A 23,356-nucleotide genomic window follows, 5' to 3' on the forward strand; every position below is an offset into this window, starting at 1 on the left:
CTTTCTGCATAAAGGAGAGCTAAGACAAAGCTCCTTGGGATGCATGCCTGTGCTGAGTGGTGAAGAAGACATCCTCTATTATACAGATAGCTGTGGTTGCAGCACCGCAGTATCTTCCAAGCATAACATGTGTTTCAACAGATGTTATAATTCACAGTGCCAAGTCAACAAAGTCTCACTTTCACAATTTCCATCTTCCTGTCAACATAATGTAGACATATTTAACCCTACCCTTCAACAGTAACATTTATAAAGAAATAAAACGATTTACTAATCCATTCTGTTTTGAAACTTAATGTCATTATTAAAGTAGCCTACAAAAATAACTGTAACACTACCCAAATATATCCTCGTCTACAATTCATGACTACAGACTGTATACCCAAAGTATTACATCCATAAATTAAAATACACTTTAGTCAAAAGTCATGAATGTTAAAAAAAAAGCAAAATAATACATCTGACTATTATCCCACATGATTCACAAGTTAAAAATGTCGGGAAAGTCGCTACCCCGTAATGAAATATGACTTTTACCGTGGCGTAAAAAGTAAAGTCCTTTTAGCTCTTGGCTCCAACCGCAAAGGAGGCACTTCCACGATCAAAACTCGGCCGCTCATCTGTGACTGGTTTAAGCAGAACTTCCGTGAATTATCCGTGTGCAACTGAGATTCAAATTCATATCCCCCGAAAGAAAAGAAACACCTTTTTTCTTCTCCCATTCAACGAGGAGAAAGAACGGTCTGCGGACCGGACAGGCAACACCCCCCTCTAAAAAAAAGGAAAAGAGACCCTGATGTTCCTAGAGGTGATAACCAACGGCTGCAGAGCTAAGCTGTAGCCATGGTAACGCCCATTACCCTCCCGTTATTGGAGTGATACGACTACTCGTAAGAAAGTAAGACTCTATTAATTATAATACTAAATTACAAAAGTAGTTATTTGTGTAGATTATGAAGCATTGTTTTAATCGGGTATAACTGTGTAACCCAAATTAACCGAACATTTGTCAAAAATGTTACACGTGCGCTAAATTAGCTTGTCTGACTCGATGGTGGGACTAAATTGCTCGATATCATACAGAAGAGTATAGTACAGATTAGAAAGTCGAATAAAGGGACATTTCACCAGTGTTACACCTGAGGTTCATGTTACTAGCTACTCAGCATTACAAATGTATTCTGTGGTCTCTATGAGGGAGCTTTTAAGTGTTAACAAGTGTTAACTGGGCATGGTTCTTGAGACACACACATTTAAACATTAACTGAAGCTGTGTGGTAGACTATGAAGCTAGGAAGCATGCTACTGAGTTACATGATTTCAGGCGTTCTCCATAAAATCTCTCGTGAAATTATGAATTACAGCAAATTGGTGATTTGTATGTATTATGATGCATTTATTTCAACAAGGACCATGCATACAATTAGATTAATCTCAGAAAAGAGAAGAGATGAATTATGCCAGATTTGAGCTAATACTGTATCCATCTGCAGTCCTATATGTAACACTACATTAGGCAAATATGTTGTACCGTGTTGTTTTAATTAAAATACCCTTAGTAGATGAGAATAGTTGAGATGGCTTCCTATCACTTGGCCACAGATAGAAACACATAAGCCCACTTTATACTGTAGAGCGGGCGCCAGATGTTTGAAGGCTGAATTATTAGCAGCGAGTTCAAATCTGCTTTTTTTTGGTGTGAAGTTTCTAATATTCACTGTTTCCAGTGTAGACAGTGTAAGGTCATATTAGTCAACAATGATTGGAAATAGTGCCTTATGACTTCAATTTGTTTCAGATATTTCTCAATGGCTCCGAAAGGGCTGTCTGGACAGCCTAAACAAAAAAAACTTGAATCAGGCTTTCACTCAGGCTAAAAAGATTACCATGATGAATGTGTTTAAAAATAAAACATGTTCCATCTTCATTCATTACCTTCTGGGGCGAAAATGGAAAAACTCAGTCCAAGGTAGGGCCTGAATCACTGCGAGCACAAACCACAAATCCACAGATGACACGAGGACCTCCAGTGAGGCATGAGTTGCCTTGGAAAACCTTCCTCCCCCTCTCATTAGCAGTGGAACAGCCTCACAAGGATGATCTCACCAGATCTATGCTCTGTAAACTAACCAGGAGGTAAAAGCTGTGGCCCAAAGAGGTCCTACACCCTGTCCACGTCTTAGGCCAAATTCAGTTCACTCTACTGCTAAGTCAAGCTGGTCTTATTTTGGTTGGTTAAAGTTTAGTGACAAAAGATTGTATCTGACCAAATGTAACCTTGGTTTTACTTTTTGTTGAAATTAAACAACTGTTTTTCTGTTGGTGTTTGAACCAGCCATACAGACATTCCTCGGAATATCTTTGACAGAATAAGAGGCTAGTTTGATAAAACTTAGTTTTGTCTACCTCCATCTTTTGTCCCACTGGCAGAGAAGTATGCCTGCTCACAAAAAAACATGAAACATTTTTGTCTTCCTACCTGTTGGTTCATTCAGAGCTTTATTTTCTAACAGCAAAACAAAAAACTTGGCATTGTCCATGCCAAAAATGATATAAATTGTTTACAGAACCGTGTTGCTCTTGTCTCCTGTTTATCTCTCCCGGGTCAGTGAGCTGCTAAACAAGCTGTCGTCTAAAGAGCCATGAAGTCATGTTTGGACTGTATACTAACAGCTGTCCTACACAGATAACCAAACGGCTTGTGTCAGAAACATCCTCAGCATGGTTGGTCATTTACAAACTGTGTAAATAGAGATTCAATCCATCTGTGGGAGGTAAACTGACCATGAGGATCTGTACGTGACATGTCATTTGTTAGACGCTTTTATCCAAAGCGACTGACATACATTCAGTACTGTGGACAATCCCCACAGGAGCAATTTGGGTGAAGTGTCTTGCCCAGGGACACAACGACATGCTGACTGCAGTGGGACTCGAACATGCTATCCCTTGATTTGAAGTCCAGAACACTACCCACTGAGCCACAGCCGCCGGTACTGTACTGAGGTTACCAGACCAGAAACCCCTTTGATGTTCTGACCTTTAATGCTTCTGATCTATTGGTGATGTCTGCCTCTCAAGCAGTAAACTGTGCAGCAATATGTGAAACATAAAATACATTGAAAGATATTGGAGGAAATAAAGTACTTGAATATAACATAAAGTCTCAAGATATCTTAGGGACTGCCTCACTATTTTAAACATTTGGCGCTAATTGGCAGCTGAACCATTAATAGGTCATAACAACGAGTCAAGGTAAAGAAATATGACACTACAGCATGTTGATTGGTGTAAATGTCATATATCATATCATATCAGTATTTAAAGCCAACAAATACAACAGATTCTACTCCAAAAGGAATGCTTTCCACAAGCTTTGGGAACCTTGCTGCAGGGATTTGCTCCCATTTATCCACAGGCGCATTAGTGAGGTTGATGCTGGCGCTGCATGATAAGGACTGGCTCTTTCAAACTGTGTTGCTTCAGTTCATCTCAAAGGTGTTGGATGAGATTGAGGTTAGAAACTTTGCTTGCCAGTCAAGTCTTACGCAAAAAGTGGAAAACCATTTTCTTCATGGACCTCATTTTGTGTGCAAAAGGAGCACATTCATATTTAAAAAGGGAAGTAATTTCCCCAAAATGTCACCAAACACAACATTGTCTAAAATATATTATCAACATTTCCCGGAAATTAGACCTTAGGGACCTGACCTAAAGCATGAAAGAAACCCAAGGCCATAACATATAGTATGTGGAAAGGGGATACATACAGAATAATGCATATACCAGCTACAAAATTGTTATTTTTAGAAGGCACATTTCCATAAAAAACACATAAAAGATATACATTCTGGTCAAGTGAAATTATATCCAGGAAAAACACTTCATTTAAGAAATACTAAAATAATACAGTAAACCTGCATGAATTTGAACCGCTTTAAAGCCTGTTCCATGTGGTGTCGTGACATCAGATTTCCAGCAGGAGGCACAATGAGTTAAAGCTATGTGACTGTGTAATAAAGGAGGCACCACTTGGCATTTAAATATATACAATTGGACTTCACTGGCTGTAAAAGTCTTTGATGCAAATAAAGAACAAACATTCCTTTACTAAATGGATTCAATTCAATAGTACAATATGGGGAATTATTTCAAAAGCGAGCATTAACAAAGTGTTCAGTGCTTTATGTATATTTATCTTAAAGCACTACAGATGAGAAAGCCAGCAGAGCATTGCCTTTGCATTTATTTGATCTTCCCTGTGCCTAATTCTGATTTGTATTGAGCTTGACCATAGCCAGGCAAATAGGAGTAAATGGGTAAATGGTAAATGGGTCTGAGATGCATCAATGACTGCGTCTGGGAAAGCAGTCGGCCGCCCCATCTCCGCAATGCCTCAGAAAATGGACTTCATCGTCTGATTATTGAACCGGAAAATAAATGTACAGTCTCCATCAGCCTCAGACAGGAAACTTCCCCCCACAGATGTACCCACAATGCAACTGATGCACACTTCAACCTGAGACTCACAGACTCCTGCAGTGCCATGTTTACAGCCTGACAGTCTGAAACAGTTTGCTGTGCTATGATGTTGTGTTGTCCTGAGTTTTTATCTCACCCACACAAGACAAAAATAATATCAACTTGATTGATATGGCACTCAAACACTGAGCTGACTCTGGTCCCTGTCTGAGTTGCAGATGCATTGTCAACACATATGGTTGAAGCCGAGCCAAATCCTACATAGAGCAGTATATTATGGACTAATCTGTAACAACCAGTTTTTATTAGTCATACTTTAAGCAGATAATCTGATATTTTTGTACCAACTTCAAATAAACAAAGTGATGAATTGGGAATGACAGATTAACAGGTACCATATGATTCACATTTTCTTTTAAATATAATACTGTGAGCCAAAACAGTATCAGATGTTGCACCTGGGGCAGAGCATTACGCACTGGTGGGATCCAAACTGCACATCCAGGCGACCACACGCAGACATGATACAGGCATGATTCATACTCCCTAGGGTGCTGCTGTAATGGTCCATTATTCACGATGGTGAGGATGCTTGTGGAAGCACATTTGGTGTTGGGGGTATATCACTGACCCTGGTTGGGAGGGAGCGCTCCATATTGACCCCAGCTGTGTTTAAGCCTGGGTGTCTAGGTAACAGAAAGCATATTGAGTGGGTGCCTTTCTGTATGGCTCTTTCTTTAGCCAATTCAAACGTGTATGCGAAAAAGAAATTCAGATTGAAAATATAAAGAGTTAAATAGCTAATTTTAGTGTGTGTGTGTGTGTGTGTGTGTGTGTGTGTGTGTGTGTGTGTGTGTGTGTGTGTGTGTGTGTGTGTGTGTGTGTGTGTGTGTGTGTGTGTGTGTGTGTGTGTGTGTGTGTGTGTGTGTGTGTGTTGGTGTGTGTGTGTGTGTGTGTGTGTGTGTGTGTGTGTGTGTGTGTGTGTGTGTGTGCAGCCTTCGCAGGCATAAAGACACCATCCTTTCTTTCAGACCAATAGCCCTAACACAACTCTAAGTGGTGGCCTCACTTAACTGTAATAATCCTAGCAGCGCCTACGGAGATCCAAAGAACAGAGGCCAAAACCCCATTTTGAGCATATGGGTTTATGTGGGACAGAAAACGTGTGAAGCTTCCATAGTTAAAGAATCACTCAGTGACTATAGAAAGGTCCAGCCCAGGCAGGAAAGGGAAATTGAACACAGACTGCCAGAGGCACAGATCCAGCATCAGAAGACTACATCAACCCCTTTGTGCATTACAGAATGTGTTGCTGTAATGTATTCCAATATTTAGAAAACTAAAAATCTCCCTTTCATATTGAACATGCCAAGCTATGAACAGACCCACTCACTGGCATGGGCAAAGCTTTTTTATGGTTACCATGGATATGACATTGCCAGAGGAGCAAACTAAGCTATGGGCTTATCTACAAAATACAGTAGGCAAAGATATGGACACTATTCGGTGTCTTGTGAAGGGTACAAAATGTGTCATTTTGAAATGACCACGTTGAATGTGTCTTTTAATTTGTATAATTGTCTATACCATGCAAGTGTATGCTTTTGCTTTAAAGGATTTAAATATGGTTGTTCTTTTTGGGGCAATCATTAATTATTCCATAGCAGATTTCAGGAAAAACTGCTTGAATGAAAAATATTTCGACAAGCACTACAACTGTACATCCAAAACTAGGACACAAATGGAAACACAAACAATAGCTTAACACGGCTATCCCCCACAATGCCAATTACACGACAATCTAATTAAGTGGTTAGCATGTCGTCTTCACACCAGTGTTCCTCTCTCTATTTGTCCGTCTATTTTAGTCCCCATCCTTCTCTTTCTTTCTTTCTTTCTCTCCATCACACACACAAACCAGCAGTTGATGCACACACACGCACATCCTCCACATATATATTTGTTCAGCAGCTACAGTATCACACTGACACACAAGGCAGCCCATCAGTGGGTCAGTGGAAGACGGTTGCCATGGCAGCACATCCTGATCCATGTTGCCGCATGATGAGAGGTGTGACGCTGCTAAACCAGCCTCCTTACTCTGCTCTGCATTGCCGCCTGTATGCTGCTGTATATAAAACACAACATGGTACAGTCCAGATCCCCAGATGTCCACATCCTCGCCCCAAAAACCCTCTGTCACCTTGCAGAGAACAGGACACACTATCTGGTTTCACCTGCATTATGTCTTTGACACAATACGTAATCTAAATGAATCAGCTATGTGGCTTGTTCTGGGTCATGTGTTAGGTTACAACAGGACAAGGTGCCATCATGAAACCTAATAAACTTCCCAGATGAATAGCTGTATCTATTCAATCTATCAATTATTCTTTGAAAATCATTTGTGTCCCCAAAAAGACGTTTCTACACTTTATTTTTGATAAAGGGTCAAATATATGTATAAATGCATTATGTTATGTATCGTTCTTTTGTACAGTTTCAAAAGAGATGATGTATAAATATATAAAGTCCAGTTGCCTCTGTCTTTGTTCTGATCGATAATACAAAAATGAACAATAGTTAAATGATGATGAGATAAAAAGGGGCCACTCGTAGTTAGACACCTACTGAGGATCGGCATTTTCCCTTTAGCTCTTTATGACACCGTCTTTTATTTTATTGTTTTGGTTTACAGCTCACGACTTCAAAGCAGCTGTTTTTAGCAAAAAAGCTACAATACATTGGCTTTTCACTATTTGTCCAGCACCAAACGGACAATTTGTGACTAGCTTGTGATCAAAGGATAGAGGAACATTTAGCAGCTAACTGAGCCATATACTCCCTCTGGAGTTGGCAGGGAACCAACACAGAGCTAAAAGGAGAGCAAACATTCCATTTTCATATGTGAGGTAGCCAGAAATATAACTTCAAATTAATTGAACTGTTACTATGTATACTATATGTGTATCAAGGCACAACAGATTTACTATATAAACATTGTTACAAAACAGTGTTTCAAAAGTGCATTAACAGCTCTGAGTCGCCGGAAAACATCTGTTAATGCTCGTACAACAGCAGCAGCAGGTCTAGCAATGGCCGTCCACGCTTACTGTAGCCATTTGGAAGTGACTTTCATAAGAAATACTGTCAAACCCTAATTTTCCAACCAATTGAGGTTAATGAAAATCTGGTGCATGACGGATTATCCTGTTTATCTATACAGAATCACTAGTCTTAGTATTCTTGTCCTTTAGGATTTAAGATAGGCTGATGCAACAAAAACAAGCCCAAAAGTTATGCAAGACCCCAGCGTCTAATGATGCATTGCAGTCATCAACAATAGCTCTTTATTGCAGCTAAGTTCCTGTTGCTGCTACTCTTCAGCAAATCTTCAGCAAAGGATTTTGGAGCCAAACCAAATGCTGAAATACATTTGCCTTATTTTTTAGATCAGATCTTCCAATTTCACATGTTTGGAACAATTAATCTGCCAAAAAAACACGTAAATCTGTCACATACAATAATCGTGCTCAGGCATGTTCTGCTACAAACATTAGACTTGAATGTATCCCATCAAATACATGACAGTATGGAAAAACAACTAATTCTCCAGATGAACATCTGTGTAAGACATGTAAAACTAACCTGTGCTTCAGCCTTACATACAGCCGAGTGCCTGTAAAATATCAACCATAATTGACTGAACACTACAATAAATGACACTGAAGGCTGAATAGTGGTAATAATTTGAATACCAGATATGGAAAAAACTGACCATATACCAGCAATATAATTTGATAACTGCTCGGGCAGTGTTTTAAATATGGCTTGCAATGAGATGATATCATTTGAGTGATGGTGAAACTCTGCCAATACGGTGGGAAGAAGGTAACCACAGGAAGCAGTTATGATTCGTGACGCGGTCAAGGCTAGATTAGTAGCTACCTCAACACTAGAGACAGGAAACACAGTCACTCTGAGAAGAAGTTGAAATCAGTCTCGTAAAATTAAGTGTAAGGAAAAAAATGAAAGACATTTTGAGCAGACAGCGTCTGATTACCACGTCTGAGGTAACAGTTGCAGTAAAGATTTATACTGAATGAATATGCATGTAATCTAAAACAACAAATACTTTCTATTGTACCAGGGAAACAGCGATTTAACTGTTTATTGTAGTGGTGGTGGACCACTAATTAGAACCAGCTTACAACGTAACATAATGCAAACAAGTGTAAACCCTCACAATCTATTGATACATCTAAAGTAGTATCACATTTCTGTGCACAATGTGAGAGGGGATGCTTGTACAAACTACCCAAAAGAGCAAAGATTTTGAGCCCATTTGAACTCATCGCCTTCAAGAGCCACTCTAAACAACATCATCTGCACCAGCAGCCAAAGTTTTTAGGGAATAAGTCCTTATAAACCTAACCTCCTAAGCCTAACCTCACAACTGCAGACAGACAAAGGTTGTGTCTGGTTTTAGAAGAAAGTCAAATGTCTGGCCGGTTAAAGACCAAAGCACTGCCTCAAACAAGAGTAAACAATTGAAGGGACCTATGTTCAAGTGACCAAAGTCACAGTTACTATTGAATATTTGTGGTGTGGCTGGTCTGTAAAGGGCGAAAATTGCCTACAGGTCTTCGAGCCGGTGATTTAATGGTTGTGTTCCATGTCTGCCGGATGCGGTAATAGGCACATTTCTGTTTTACATTAACAAAAACATTATGAAGCAGAAGAAAAAAGAAGAAAAAAAACCGTTTGTTTTCTTCTGTACTCTAATGGCCAATAATCGAGAATGCAGCTTTGTGTAAGGTTGACATTTATTTGTGGGTATGTATGCTATATTGTGCAATGACCATCAGTTATACTCATAATGATAATCCCAGTTTCCCAGGAACAAACAGATATGCTACTTTAATGATTTATAAAACAGGCTTTTTAAAATCCTAACTTGGCCAAACCCGATTAGCATTAAGCTGTGTTTTGGCTGTAGAGAAGCAATCATTGCTCTCTGATGGAAATATAAAGCTCTTGAGGAGATTGGGATGTATGTGGCTTCAGATTATTGATGAGGCAGACACACAGCAGCAGTGATTACTGTCAGTGTGTTCACATTCAGCCTCAAACCCAGCACTGTCTGCTGCGGGTTCATCAATATCCATTAGACATCAGGCGTTGTGCTGTAGTTCCATGCATTGATAAACAACATGCATTGTGTCTTATTCATTCAACACTTTTAGTCTTTGTCCAGACAGTTTCAAGCATTACCCATTGGTCTTATAAATTACACAAGCAACATAGATCACCAACAGTATTATTAATTAGCAAGAAGTCTCTTTCTACTAATTATATATGGGGCTAATTTCAGATGAATGAAAGGCATACATATGTTAAACTGAGGCTCCAGTGAAAGGGAACAGAAATTGCACCTCTCCTTACAGCCGATTACCAGCTGGTTTCCATGGTTACGCAAGAGGAGCCTGATCTATTTTCAAGGGCTGGTAGCTAATGGTTCTCAATGAGCCGAGCTGTGAGTGTGTGACAGGGGATGTACAGTAGCCTAGAAATGCAAATGGAACACAGAATTTGCAAGAGCCTACTGTAAGGAGAAAACTAGAGCAAGTGCCTGCTACAATAACAGGATTAGCTAGTTATATACACCAAAGGTTGTTGCTGTATTTATGAGGCAGGATTCATTCTTGATATAGAGAACAGCATTCCAGTATTCCTGCAAGAAAAGCAAGGATGCTTTGCAGTGAAATTAATCCAAACACAGGCAAGTGAACCATACAAATAAGGAGTTTTTCTACAGTGTTCCAAAAATAAACATTCAACCTACTCAAGGTCATTGACCAAATAGCCCCTGGTGTGCTCTGGCAGCCACTACATCCTATAATTACTCACGTGACATTACCATGTATGTATCCAAACACACCCATAGTCCCCTTGGTGTAAATGGTAATAAGCTAATGTGGGGGCCCATGGCACCCATCATGATGCCTCACAATCACCTTGAAAACAGGTTAATGGACTAGGACAAATAAATGGCTGGTTGCACTGTATACTTACTGTAACTATAAATAAGTATGTGTGCTCTTGGAGTGCCAGGAAAAACGGGATAAACACAAGGTCGCAATGCAGGCTTTCCAAAATGTAAGGTTAAAAAACCCTGGCCACAATGGTCAACAAATAGGCATCAATTGCTCATTTCTTTGCTTGTACCTATGTTGTGAATAACTATTTGGCTGACGCCAAAACAAATGAGAATTTTCTGTTGCTGCTTTTTATTCCCCTTCAGTGCCAGGGAAACAAATAATTCGTGTCATTATTAAAAATGTTTTACTGTCTTTCAGCCATTCATCATACAAGCTTTGAATTAGCACTTTATGAAACTTCATTGAATAAAATATTGTGACAATGACAAGCAACCATTTCTGAAAAAATAACTTTTACAAAAGCCCATGCATCATGCAATAACCTACAGTATTCAATGATAAGTATTTTAGCCAACAGTACCAAGTCACAGGAAAACAGATAATCGTCTAGTGCCATTGGCTCATCTCAGCTTATCTGCAGATGGGTCGATGACAGTAAATAAAGTGGACATTGGCCAATGCCTTGCATCCCCACTTTTAAATATGTATTCACTTGTTCCTTGTTCTATTATTTGGATCGCCTGGCTTGCATTCCTGTGTAGGGATTGTTGATGTCATAACGCTGAGCATGATGGTGCATTTTTCAACATAGTTACATAAAATGATTAGCATCTTCAGTGCCAGTGGTGTTGCAAAGCAGAGGCGAGTCCCCAACTCACCTCTCACAATCATTTGAACCACCACATAAGTGCTGACGCAGCGAGGGACAGAATACAGGAGAGATTTAAATGGATTTTGAGTGCACGGATGTTACTGTGAGGAATGGACCCAAAAGACATAATCCCCGATTAATCCTGACCTTATCTGCTGTCTGGTGTTTTTCACTTTTCTCCTGACAAAATACCAAACCTTTTCACATGGAGCTTGTAGTCGTGTTTCTTTTACTACAACACTTGCAAGACTTCTTTTTCACCATTCACAATAGCACTCCTACGATGCTGGTCTCATTCACCTCAGCCTCAAATGTGACGAAACTTGATTGACCCATTTCCTTTTTAGCTTTGTTCTTCTTTGCTCCAATTTGTACTCATCTAAATGTGTCTCATCTCTTTCCTTGTCCTTGCTGCAATCGGTAGTAAAAACGTGACCTGGCTAGTAGGGACTAGTGAGCGCTCCAGGGGCTGAGCTTAAATCCCACTGCATGTGCAGCAGCGATAAAGCTGCTAAATCACACTGGAGAACTGTCCTGGATTCCTTCTCTCCCCTCTCTCTAGCCTCAGCTGTTGTCTTGAGAGAGGGAATTAAAGAAAGACCACAAGGGATGTGAAAGGAAGGAAGCAAGGGTGAAGGTCAAGAAGATGAAAAAAAGGTGAAGAAGGCAAAGTAGGAGAAAGAAGAGGAGAAACATGACAACACAAAGACTAGGAATACGAGAAGTGTAGAGAGGACAAGATGTATGAGGTGATAATAAAAGAGAATAAGCAGAGTGTGAAGAACATGAGGAAGAGAAACTGTGAGAAGCAGCCTTCCTGTTAAAAAAAGGAAAGTATTGTTTGAATCTAGCTCCTCTTAATATAATCTTTACAAGATGCAGAAGCTCCACAGTTTATACCAGTGAGAGACGAGGGAGCATCTATTGTGACTCAGAGGACACCTGATGTGCTTTCAAGTCCTCAGTGAAAACACTTCTGAAGGCCTTCTCTCTCTCTCTCACAGTCAGCAAAAAAGCCTCTGATAATGTTATGGGCACTTTGAAAAACCCTTAAACAGCAAGAAGAAAAAAAGAGACTGCTGAAGAAAGCTCTTTGATAGAAGTGCAAAAGATGAGATAACACAAAGCAGAAAGCCACGATGTCGGCATGAAAAGCTTACTTCCTCCGACTTGTCTGCACAACTGTTGAATGATAAATAACCCTCTCCAATGAAAATCAAGTTTGAAACCTTGTTAACGTGTCCATATTGATTTTCTTTATACTTCAAGGCATATCATACATGAACAAATAAGTCTACGATGGCTGGCTTGGAACTGTAGTGCACCAATGACAGTCTAAAAACATACCACATGTGTCACATATTAAAGGAACCAATCATGTCAACTTGTAGGATGCAGCATTCCATAATATTAGCTTAAACCACGGGTATCAGAGGAGGAGGAAAAATTGTGATGTTCCAGACAAACTTAGGAAAGAAAATTAAGGTTTGTAGCAGCCTTTTTCCAAAGCACTGTTTTAACATGTTTACCCACAAGCAGAAGAAGTTTTGTCATAAAATGATCGAGGTTCAACGCTTTTGTGTCATTATGTGAAACATAAGTGTTTACAGGCTTAAATGTTATTCAACCAGCAAGTATTTGACTGCATGAAGGGATTTATTTCATTTAAAAACTTCACAATACATAATACTATAAAAGAGATGAGTTTAAAATCAAAGCTGGGATAGAAACTTTAAAATGCTTATATGCATCCTAATCGTAATGCAGGAACAATAATCAGCATAACAGCAGGACACTAATCACCTTATTGCTTGAGTAAATGCAACAACTTCTAACTGACCTTTTCAAAGTAACAAGGTGCAGACCTAAAGGACAAACCGGCATGCAGTCGTCCGCAGCCACTGATTTAATCATGTTGTCATGGTGACAAGAGGTGCAAACCCACGCTTATCTTCAGATACTCTTACCCATTAGCCAGGTTGTCGTCGTCATCCGGCAGGCTCTTTCCAAGGAGGTCGCTGTCACTCAGGTAACCAGACTTGAGGTCGTCCAACCCCTCGATGAGCTCGATGCGAGACGTGCTGTTGAGGCGGCTGGAGCAGCGGGCGGGCATCGTCTGCGCCGTGTACTGGGAGCAGCTCTTACTCCCCTGGTACCCCCCGCCCGTGGAGGAGGGGGCCTCTCCCGCTTGGAGACGAGGGCTGGACTGGCCGTGGCGCCAGGAGAGAGGCGAGGAGCGGTTGGACATGCTTGATATGCTGCGAGCGTTGGTCTCATCGCTGTCATAGCCCACATTACTGCTGTCCATACAGCTGGAGAGACATAGAGGGTCAGTGTACCTGAAGCATTTAGCTGACTATCTTCAGAAGTCCTTCAAAGAAACCCATAGTGGCATTGAGTCGCTGTTGACCCAGATACAGCAGTGGTGGCGTATCGTCTTCAGGGACTAAAGCTAGAAATGTGGCCTCTCAGGACCCAAAGACAACGAGAAGGATGGCCTGATAGCTCTGATCTTACAGAGCAACAAAGATCCCCCTGTCTCCTTACGCAACACTTTCACAAAGACAGAGGGGTCTGCTTTGCATGACCAAACCCAAAAACATGTACTTTACACTATTATTCTGAATGGAGTATATCAAAGATTCCTAGTCACTCTTGTAAGTGGGTCAGGGTAAGAAATGTCCTCCAAATGGCTGTGTCTGCAGGTTACATAACATATGAACCAATTCACCCAAATAAATATTGCAAAGGCTACGAGCATGGGAGTATTTTTATCCATTGTTGATGGATAATTTATCAATATGGAGGCTCACTGCTGCCAGTTCAGTCCTGGAACTGAGTGAGAAGTCTTGCTTTTGACAATGAGTATGATTGTAGATAACTACCGTATAATAGTGGTGTGAATTACAAGAAGTCTTCTCAAGCATCCATAAACAAAACTGGCCAATGGCAAAATAATATAATTGCAACATTTCCCAGAGAAGATAATTGATGGAATGAATGAGAGATGAGCAATATATGGCTATATGTTGCTGATTGTAATATTTTGTTTGTTGTGGCTTGAATTAATCAAGCCATTAATAAAGTGTTTATTCAAATAAAACTAACTGAGTAATTACCCTTTTAGCAGACACAGAGCAACTTTAGAGTTTTATTCAATCATGTTTCTGGCGACCCAATAAATGCATCTTTATTGTAGTATGTTCTGGTTATGTAGGTAGGATTTTGGTTTGCTACAAATATTGAAGTTTTCAGCTGTTAATGTGTATGTGCAAAAAAGCAGTTTAGAGCTGTACAATTTTGGTTTTAATACTCTGTAATAATTCCGAATACATCCTGTTTTAAAACTAAATAATCAGTGCAGGTATAAAGAGATAGAAACCAGACATATGTTTATGTTTCCTTCATGTTTCACAGGACATCCAAACACATGTCCAAATGAAACAACAAAGACCTGTCCTGCTCCACCACTGCCTTGTGTTGTGGTTGTTTCTCTAATTAATTCCTGGGCCTTTTGCCTATGAGAGCCAAACAGAGAGATTCCTAGAATGAAGTCCTGACCATGAAACAGAGCCGGGCTGTTTCAGAAGGATGGAAGCCAGATGTGCACGAGCATCCTTCCAAACAGCCACGGCACAATTGTGGCAACGATTGTGTCGTGTATCGATCCAACAAACTGTCCAGTGCTTGTTTGTATGAGTTTCTTTGCAGTTTAAACCAAAGAGAAAATAATTTGGCTCAGGGTTTTGAGATTTCATTAACAAAACATTTACCCTCATTTGTTTGTATGTGATATTAGCCAAAAGTGCAGGATACAGCATTAGGATACAATATCAAATCCTCAAAAGCAGATGTAGTGCTGTTACCTATGACTTAGCTGGGATCCCCGCAGACTCGTCATTGTATCCTCCAAATTCTGGCGAAGGTCAAGGACATTCTGCACGGTCCGCTTCCTCTGGGACTCGGGGTCTGTGGGTCAGTCATGCAGAACAAAAGGTTATGAAACATTTAGAGGGTCAAACTAAAACTCAGACACAGGCTCTTGTTTTATCCTGCTCTCTGTGTTTGTGTTATAAGAGAGTTCATGCATGCACATCCTTCCTGCCTCCCCATGCATTATTTGAGACTGATGTGACAAGTGTCTTCCGTGTAAGCACACATGTTCACATCATTAGGCAGACAAATTTCACTCCATGGGCCCCCTCGCCACGGTAACCTCCGCTCCACATCCTGAAAATGAAATACTGAAAATGAAATACTGAAAGGTTGCCTCACATTGCCCACCAGGGGGATGTATTCTGACATTCATGCAACACCAGGATCTCTTTCAAGGAGTTTTTTTCTCTCAAAGCTTCTGGTTTTGTTTTATTGAGCATTAACTCAGAGTCTTTCAGCTGAAGCTGTAGGGCTAACAACATGCTGAACTGCAGCCAGAAGGATTTCACTGCAGGTCAGCGTATCTGGACAAAGCTGCGTGTAATGTAAAGTGTGCAGTCAGTCGGTCATGACCATGTCAAATCAATATTACAGTGCAATTACGACTGTTGTTGTGTTAGCTGTAACAAATCAGAGAAACCACCCTGTCTCAGACCAAAATGAGATGGGGTTTTCCACTGCAGTGTGTGGAGGCTAGAAACCCTTGGGAAGAAAGAAATGAACATTCAATGCATTAACTGGAATAGCTGGAGGACAGGGGCGATGTCAGGAGAACACACGTCAAATAATGTGCTGCTCTCATAGAGACAAGTTGAACTACTTCAACACTGTCACATGAAAACATTTACTCAGTTCACATATTCAGAACACATCTATGAATGTCCTTTTCGTTAACAAGCACTGGAGATAGGAGTCCACATCTGCAACCAAACTTGTTACTGTAGCACTTTTGATACATAAGGTCGTTTCAAAAGCATAAATCTTGAATACATTACATTTACTGTATGGCCTCAGTGAAAAAGCAATAAATAATCTTCTTGGCATTTGTGTATCGTAGTATAACCTAATATAGGGTAATACTAGTTGTGCAGTATTGACAAGCAAGGTCATTTGTGATTTATGAGTCTGTGAGAGCCCAACTAAATGAGATATTGAGTTAATTTAAATATTATGTTGATGGCAACGTGTCTGGGCTCAAGCTAGTTTGGAAGGGAGATGCTATAGTGCAACTTGATTTATATGGAAGCAGACAATTCTCAGGGTTATTATTACAATAATAACCCACAACCATTCACTTCCACCGGCAATACGTTTTGTATGATTTTCATTGGCTTGAGAATTGTCTGCTTCCATATGAATCAATCAATGATAGTCATATTATAATGAAACACACCAAAAAGTGTATCTTATATTGAGCATTTGAAGTGAGATTTGGACACAAATTGATGCGTGACAGACTCAAATAAATGGTGTGCCTTGAATAAGTTACACTGTTTAGTAGAATTGGTGAATTTGGTTCTATCTTTTTATCAATTATTAAGAACAAAACATTGTGGTTTTGAGTTGTATGTATATATATGTATATAGTGCATCCACACTGTCTTCGTAATGCAATATCTGATGTTTGACTGAAAACAAAATAAATGATCAGATAACAATTAGCTGTCATGTTGAGTATTCTCATGTGTATTCTATGAAACATGGTCTCACCCAGAATATATTTAGTTTATTTGAGATCATGAGAAGGGAGATATAGAATAACATGCCAGAGTCAAAAAGTACTCTGTGACAGTCCTCGACTCTTCTTTTGGTAACCTCACATGAACAAATGCTAACCACATGCTTATTCTGGCATAATGCTCATTCAGTTAAGATGAATTCCTGGGAATAAGTTCAAGCTTGAATCCTGGACACAGGGAACACATGTGCATCACAGCTGTTTGGAGTGTGTGCATTATGCACGGTGTCCCTGTGCAGTGACTGACAGTCCTCTGGCACTCTGCAATGCAGTGACGCCTCCAAGCAGGAACACTCGGACAGAATACTGAAGCAGATGTGTACCGGGAAAGACCGATGAATGATTCAACCACAGGAAGTGCTCAATATCGACACTGTGCCCAGGCAGATTAAAAGAAAACTAATTATAAAATACTGTTAACATGCCCTTTGTAATTAACCTTACAAAAACTGCTAAATCAACATTAGTGCCCTGATTAATTGAAACATTAGCCTCCAAATTTCCATAAACAAAGAAAACGATCAGTGAATGTAACATAGTTGTATTGGCCTCTAGAGTTCATTTAAAGCCTGTTTCATTGTTGAGATTTCACAGAGAATCTAAAGCACTTGACAAGAATAAAGAGAGGTTGCTTCATGGCACAACACTAGAAGAGGATGTGTTTACTTTACCTCCAATAGACCTAGAGCTCAAGTGTTTAACAATGGCAGGTGACACAGTGAGAGATTGCCAATTGTGGCAATGTGCACCAAAAAAAAGGAAAAGAAAACACACACAGATTTCAGAAAGAGGGAGGTTCCTTTTTTGATGGTCACATACTTTGTCCAGCTGTCACTCATTGGCTAGAATAATCTATTTTCCTATAAAATCTTAATACCTACGTCCCTAGCAGAAAAATGCAATTACGTTACAGCTACATTACGTTCTGCCTATGAAACGTTTAAAACTTGTAGAAGCGGCAAAGAGAAAAACCTATTCAAAACAGAGCTAGCCTACGAGACTGTTTTCATTTTAAAAATATCAACTTTACCATTAGCGTACATTGAAAAGGAAACCATGTTTGACCCTTGCATGCATGTATAGCTTGACATAATGCAATCTGTGACTATTTCATCACCCATATAGCGTTTTACTGCTCCACTATGAATCTACATACAGTAGCTGTAGGCCATCGCTACGTTGGACAGATCACATATAATTACAATGAAATTATGTTTGCTCAACCCCCTTTCTTTCCAGGAGTCCTGATGTCTGCATTACTCTAATCTTATCTAGAGTTTTAATGACCTGGAATGTACCATTTTTCATAGTCCATTCATCACTTTGAAAATATTTCCAAATGGTCCATTTTCATTTATTACCAGCTGACAACTGCTCTGTGTGAAGAGTTAGAAAATGGGAGCTAAACAGAAGTTGCAATTATTTTTGTGGCACCACCAAACCACAAAATTAAAGCATGACAATTATATTTGATCAGGATGGAAATGTTTGATTAGTTTTGTTATCTTGTGATGAGGCAGTGATGAATGTCAGCCACGGAGCACACATCACTATTATCAATGAGCCTTATAACTGTGTTCACCATGTCTTGATGTCATGTTTGTAAACAAAGAGATCCTTTATGGTCAGAATAAAAGTATCTATTCAGCAAGCTTATAATGAGATATACTGCAGAAGCACAGCACTGTATGAAGCATAAAGCTGGCCTTGAATTTAAAGCAGACTATTCATAGAAACATCTATTTACAGTAACAAGCTGTAAATGAAGAATTAGGAAAAAAGTTCCAGTCAACAATGCAGAAAACAAGTCTTCAGTTAAAGTTCCCATGAATGCATCATTATTGTCATTTAAGATATGTTTCTCCTAATTATAAACGCCTTTCCATCAGCAGGTCTCCATTTGGTGGTGTTTTTACTTTATGAGCACAAAAGCACTGGACTCGTGTCAAAGGCCCGCATGGGATTATCATCTTAAATGATGATAAATAAGTCATTAAGATAATATAAAACCCATTTGAGGAATAATGACTTTCGATTGATTAGGGAAAAATCAGGGAGGTCAAAGTGTTACATTGAGGAGAGAAGATGTATTCTACTGCAAATGTTATGCAAATAGGGAATTAAAGGAGACGTGGGTGTGGTTCCCAATTCAACTGAGCTTTTAGACATTTTTGTGATTTCACTTTTCTTTTATCAAAGTGCAAAGCAGCTATTCTTGTTATTGTTTACAGTTCATAGCTGACTTAAGTGTGACCAACATGAGTGATAGATGTCCATGTAAGGCTAATGAGGCATGGATAACAGATTCAATCACCACAGATGTGTTCATTAAGATGCAGAAGTGAACATGCTCTCCTGATGCTTTGGAAGCAAGGGAATGCAAATAAGTATGAAATGCTTGTCTGTATATGACATGCTTGAACCAGATTTGTGGATGACAAGATTTTAGGAATACGAATGAATACAACGACGTTACGTGTACGATATATGCGCTGTAGTATTATTGTTCTTTAAATTAGAGGACCTTGTGTCAGTAGTGTCATCTGGAACCATAACACTGACGCTAAAAGAACATTTTCACAGTATTATGCATTAAAGAGGGTCATGTTTCTTTCTTTATAGCTTTTGAAATGGCAACTAGATTTGAGTGTCTGATCTGTACAAAAAACGACAAAATACTATTTAAAAAAACAAACAAAAACCCACGTACACTAGATTTTAATTGTAATGGATTGTTCCATGTAAGTTTCCACAGACAAAGACACTTTTTCTGGAATACAGGTCTAAATCAGACACATACTAAACCTGCAATTAAACAAGGAGCCAGCTTTGAAATGCAAAAATCAAACAAAGCAACAAAGAAGATGAAGTCATAATAATTATAACCTCCATAATATGATCAATACCCCTATTGTTCATCGAGCCCTTGTATTGATGAACCTGACCTACACCACCAGGGAGAAAGACATTTTCTCTGCCATTTGCACCGCTGTAGTACACAGGGTGTAAACCATCTGTCAGAGCTCTACAGATGAATGGAGCTGGGAGGAGGCTAAATGTGTCTGTGTGCCGAAAATGAATTCAATATGGCATGCCTTCTTTTCCCATCTCTCTTTTGATGGAAGCGTACGTGGAGCAGGGGATGGACCCTCGAGTGCATCGGCACATGTTGCAGCAAACAAGAGCTTTATTAAGGGGATCAGTGTGCTGGTAATAACCGCCAACCCCTCTGGCTTATTTCATGCAATCAGCCGGCAAAGCTATATAAGCTTGCTTATTTCACAATATCAATGGCAGCGAGCCCCAGCCACCTGAGCGGCATGCTGGAAGAACAGGAACAATAGAGCTATAGCTTTGGCATTTTCACATAAAGCTAAATGGTTAACCAAAGACCAAACTGATGCAGCATGAAATAAGAGGAGCATGCTTTGCCAGCACAAGAGGGATGTCTTCCATTTGTTCTCATTCGGAGAGCTTCATTTAATCCGTTTAGGAGCAGTGTTGGTCTGCAGCAGCGAGCAGGTGCCGTGTGCTATCAAAGGGGGCGTGCTGCCGACAAGCACTGAGAAATCTTGCAAGCCACATGGCCGCCACACGTACTGTAGGGACTCTGGAGTGTTGGCGTTATCAACACGGCTTTGCTGTACTCACCTAAAATCTGACTGAAGAGCAGCTGCTCCAGGTCGCCCAGCACTGTCACCACCAGTTCTGGGTCCACCTTCAGGAAGTTCTTGTCTCCACCTTCCTCCCCATGGCCTTTGGACCCAGACTCCCCCCCGGCTCCAGCTCCCTGCTTCTTGGCCTTGGCCTTGCTGGAGAGGATCTCGTCATCTGACTTCCCATCCTCAGGTGCCTTGCTCAGGGGCTTCACCTCAGCGTAAGGTGCACGCGGTATGCGGCTCTGCTTGTTCAGAGCAGATGGAGCAGCCAGAGGGCTGAAGGGCTTGGGTTTGCCCTGGAACAGTGAGTGCTCAGATTTGGAAAGGTTTCTTGAGAGAGGGGCACCCCCTCCGCCACTGCTGCCCCCCCCTGCTGTCTTTGGCTTGCCCATCTTGCTCTGCCCTGCTCCGGTCTTGGCCATGTCATCACACCACTTGGGCTCATAGAGGTGCAACTTCTTCTCAGCATCAGTGAGGACCGCCAGGTTTGTCATAGACCTCTGCTTCCGGAGACTGGAGGGCAGTGGTATCCTGCCGTCAGAGCTCCCCGCGCGGTAAACCTTCAGCTCACCCCTCTGGGAGCTCTGGGGTACTCCGGACTTTACTCTCTTAGCAGCCATACCAACTCCTTTGCCATCTGCTTGGCCGTATGCCTTTGTGCTATCCGTCCTTTCCATCTTCAAATCTCCTTCTCTGCCTCTCACACTATTTCCAAGCATGCCTCCTGCATGAGACCATATAGAGAAGCATCAGCAAGGGAGAGAAAAAAGGCTTCCGTATCAGCTCCTCTTCCTTGTGCAAAAGCATACATAAAAAACCTCTACAGGCAATCCTGCAGCCTTCCTCTCTTCCCTCTGTCTCCTTCTCTCCCTCTTTCCTCCTGACAGGCTGCTGCAGTTGCAGCTGTTGCAGTGCTGCCCAGGCACTCCCTTTCTCTCCTTTCCTCCCGTCCTTCTTTCCTCCGATTTTTTCCACACTCCTCCCTTCAGCACACCCTCCTGCCGCTGAAGCGCGCAGCAGCGGAATGACAGCGGCAGCAGACGCAACAGCGCTCCCTCCTCCCCCTGCTTTCTGCTGCCTCTCCCTTGCCTCCTCCTCCTTCCCTCCCATCCTCCCTCCTCCTTCACTCGTTTTTTCTTCATTTAAAAAGATGCTTTGCTGTGTCTCAGCAGAATATATGAAATGCGAGAAAGCGTTGAGAAACGATCATCCGTGGCTTTTAAAAACCCAGCAACATTCTCCTCTCACACACCATGTTTTCTCAGCATCTCCTCTGGTTCCTTTGTTCTCCCCCTCCCCCTCCCTCACCTCCAGTGTTCCCTGTTCAATACTCTCTACACGATGCATGATTTTATGGACGTGTTATTCATGTGAATGGATGCATGCTTAGATATGCAATTACACACACATAATAAATTATCCTCACTGTCCCAGACCCTGCAACAACTAGAACATCCAGTTTATCTTTTGATCCCGTCTAAACCTCCTTACGATATCAATTCCAGATTAACAGCTGGATAAAGCATATGCAAAAAATCTGCTGTGTAGTGTCCTGCCCTAAATGGACAACAGTATTCTTGTCAAATAACATCAACAAGGAGGACATAAAAGGTCAAGGTTAATGTACTGTACAAGGTTGTTAATGAAAACTGTTGTTACTAAGAAAAGAAGGATTGGTTAGTTTTGTCCACAGCTTGAATTAAAAAAGGGAAAACCTGGTTTTCAATCCAGAGAAAGTCTCAGCCAAATGGGTGACATCACTTCACTGAGCAGAGATGTGCCAGTGTAAGCAAGACACACACCCAAAACCACACTTTGGAAATCTGTCAAGCCAGTGCAGGACACATGTCCACACAAGCGATTGATTTAAAATTAAAACTCCAATCCAAACGTTTTCCTTTCAGGCATATCTTTCCCCCCCTATCATGATTGTTATCGTCTTTTTAAGATATTCCACGCTGCTGTCTCTCCGGAGGATCAGGGAGGCTCCATGGAAACCACCCTCTCTCCTCGCCTGCATGTCATCTGCACCAGACCTCCAAAGCAGACCTTTTGTACACTCGCTGCACAAAAACACTATCTTTCCTGTAACTACTGTGATACAAACCCTTGTTTTGATGTGCTCATCAAATTTACCTCAGGTTTAAATAATCCAAATCCTTTTTTTCTTTCTTCTTAATAAGTTAAATAAGTTTCTCTTTACCACAACACAGCATGGCTGGATAGCAACATGCTAGATGGTGCTGATCCATTGGACACGATTGACCTGTTAGCAACAATGCCCACAGGGTACCGCTCTCACTCTCACAGAGGAGTTTGCACCACACTCCACTGCTCTTCTTATTTAGGTTTCAGGGCACCTGGGGCGGCTCATGGACCACTGAGGTTGTTCAATCTGGCAAATAGTTTCTGGGAACAATGTAATGTCTTGTTCCTCCTCATCACGAGGTTCCAAGGCTCCCATGCTGACCTTCAAGTTTGATCTTACTCCCATGATGCATTGAATGGCCTTTTCTTTTTTCTTTTGGAGAGTGGGAATTGTTAATGAAGCATAGGATAACAAATCCGGACATGCCAAATTAACTGCAAGCCTTAAATGTTTACTTGGGATATCTATCCATATAGTTTGTATCAGACAAACTCATTCAATGACTTCTATGATGACAAAAGATCAAATATTTTCCCCCAAACATTTGTTCTAGTGATTCCATTATAATTATACTCAAGA

At 40.8% G+C, this 23,356-nt stretch overlaps 1 protein-coding gene across 1 annotated transcript in view; it reads right to left on the reverse strand.

The window, feature by feature from the left end:
• The window catches only part of LOC117539583 (neuron navigator 1-like), an 81,600-nt gene that overhangs the window by 30,028 nt on the left and 28,216 nt on the right, over positions 1-23,356 (reverse strand). The window contains 2 exon segments of the mRNA XM_034205799.1: positions 13,263-13,607; positions 15,162-15,264. Coding sequence (XP_034061690.1) covers positions 13,263-13,607; positions 15,162-15,264 — 448 coding nt within the window.

This window comes from Gymnodraco acuticeps, unplaced genomic scaffold (genome assembly GCF_902827175.1).
Source record: "Gymnodraco acuticeps unplaced genomic scaffold, fGymAcu1.1, whole genome shotgun sequence".
NCBI classification, from domain to species: domain Eukaryota; kingdom Metazoa; phylum Chordata; class Actinopteri; order Perciformes; family Bathydraconidae; genus Gymnodraco; species Gymnodraco acuticeps.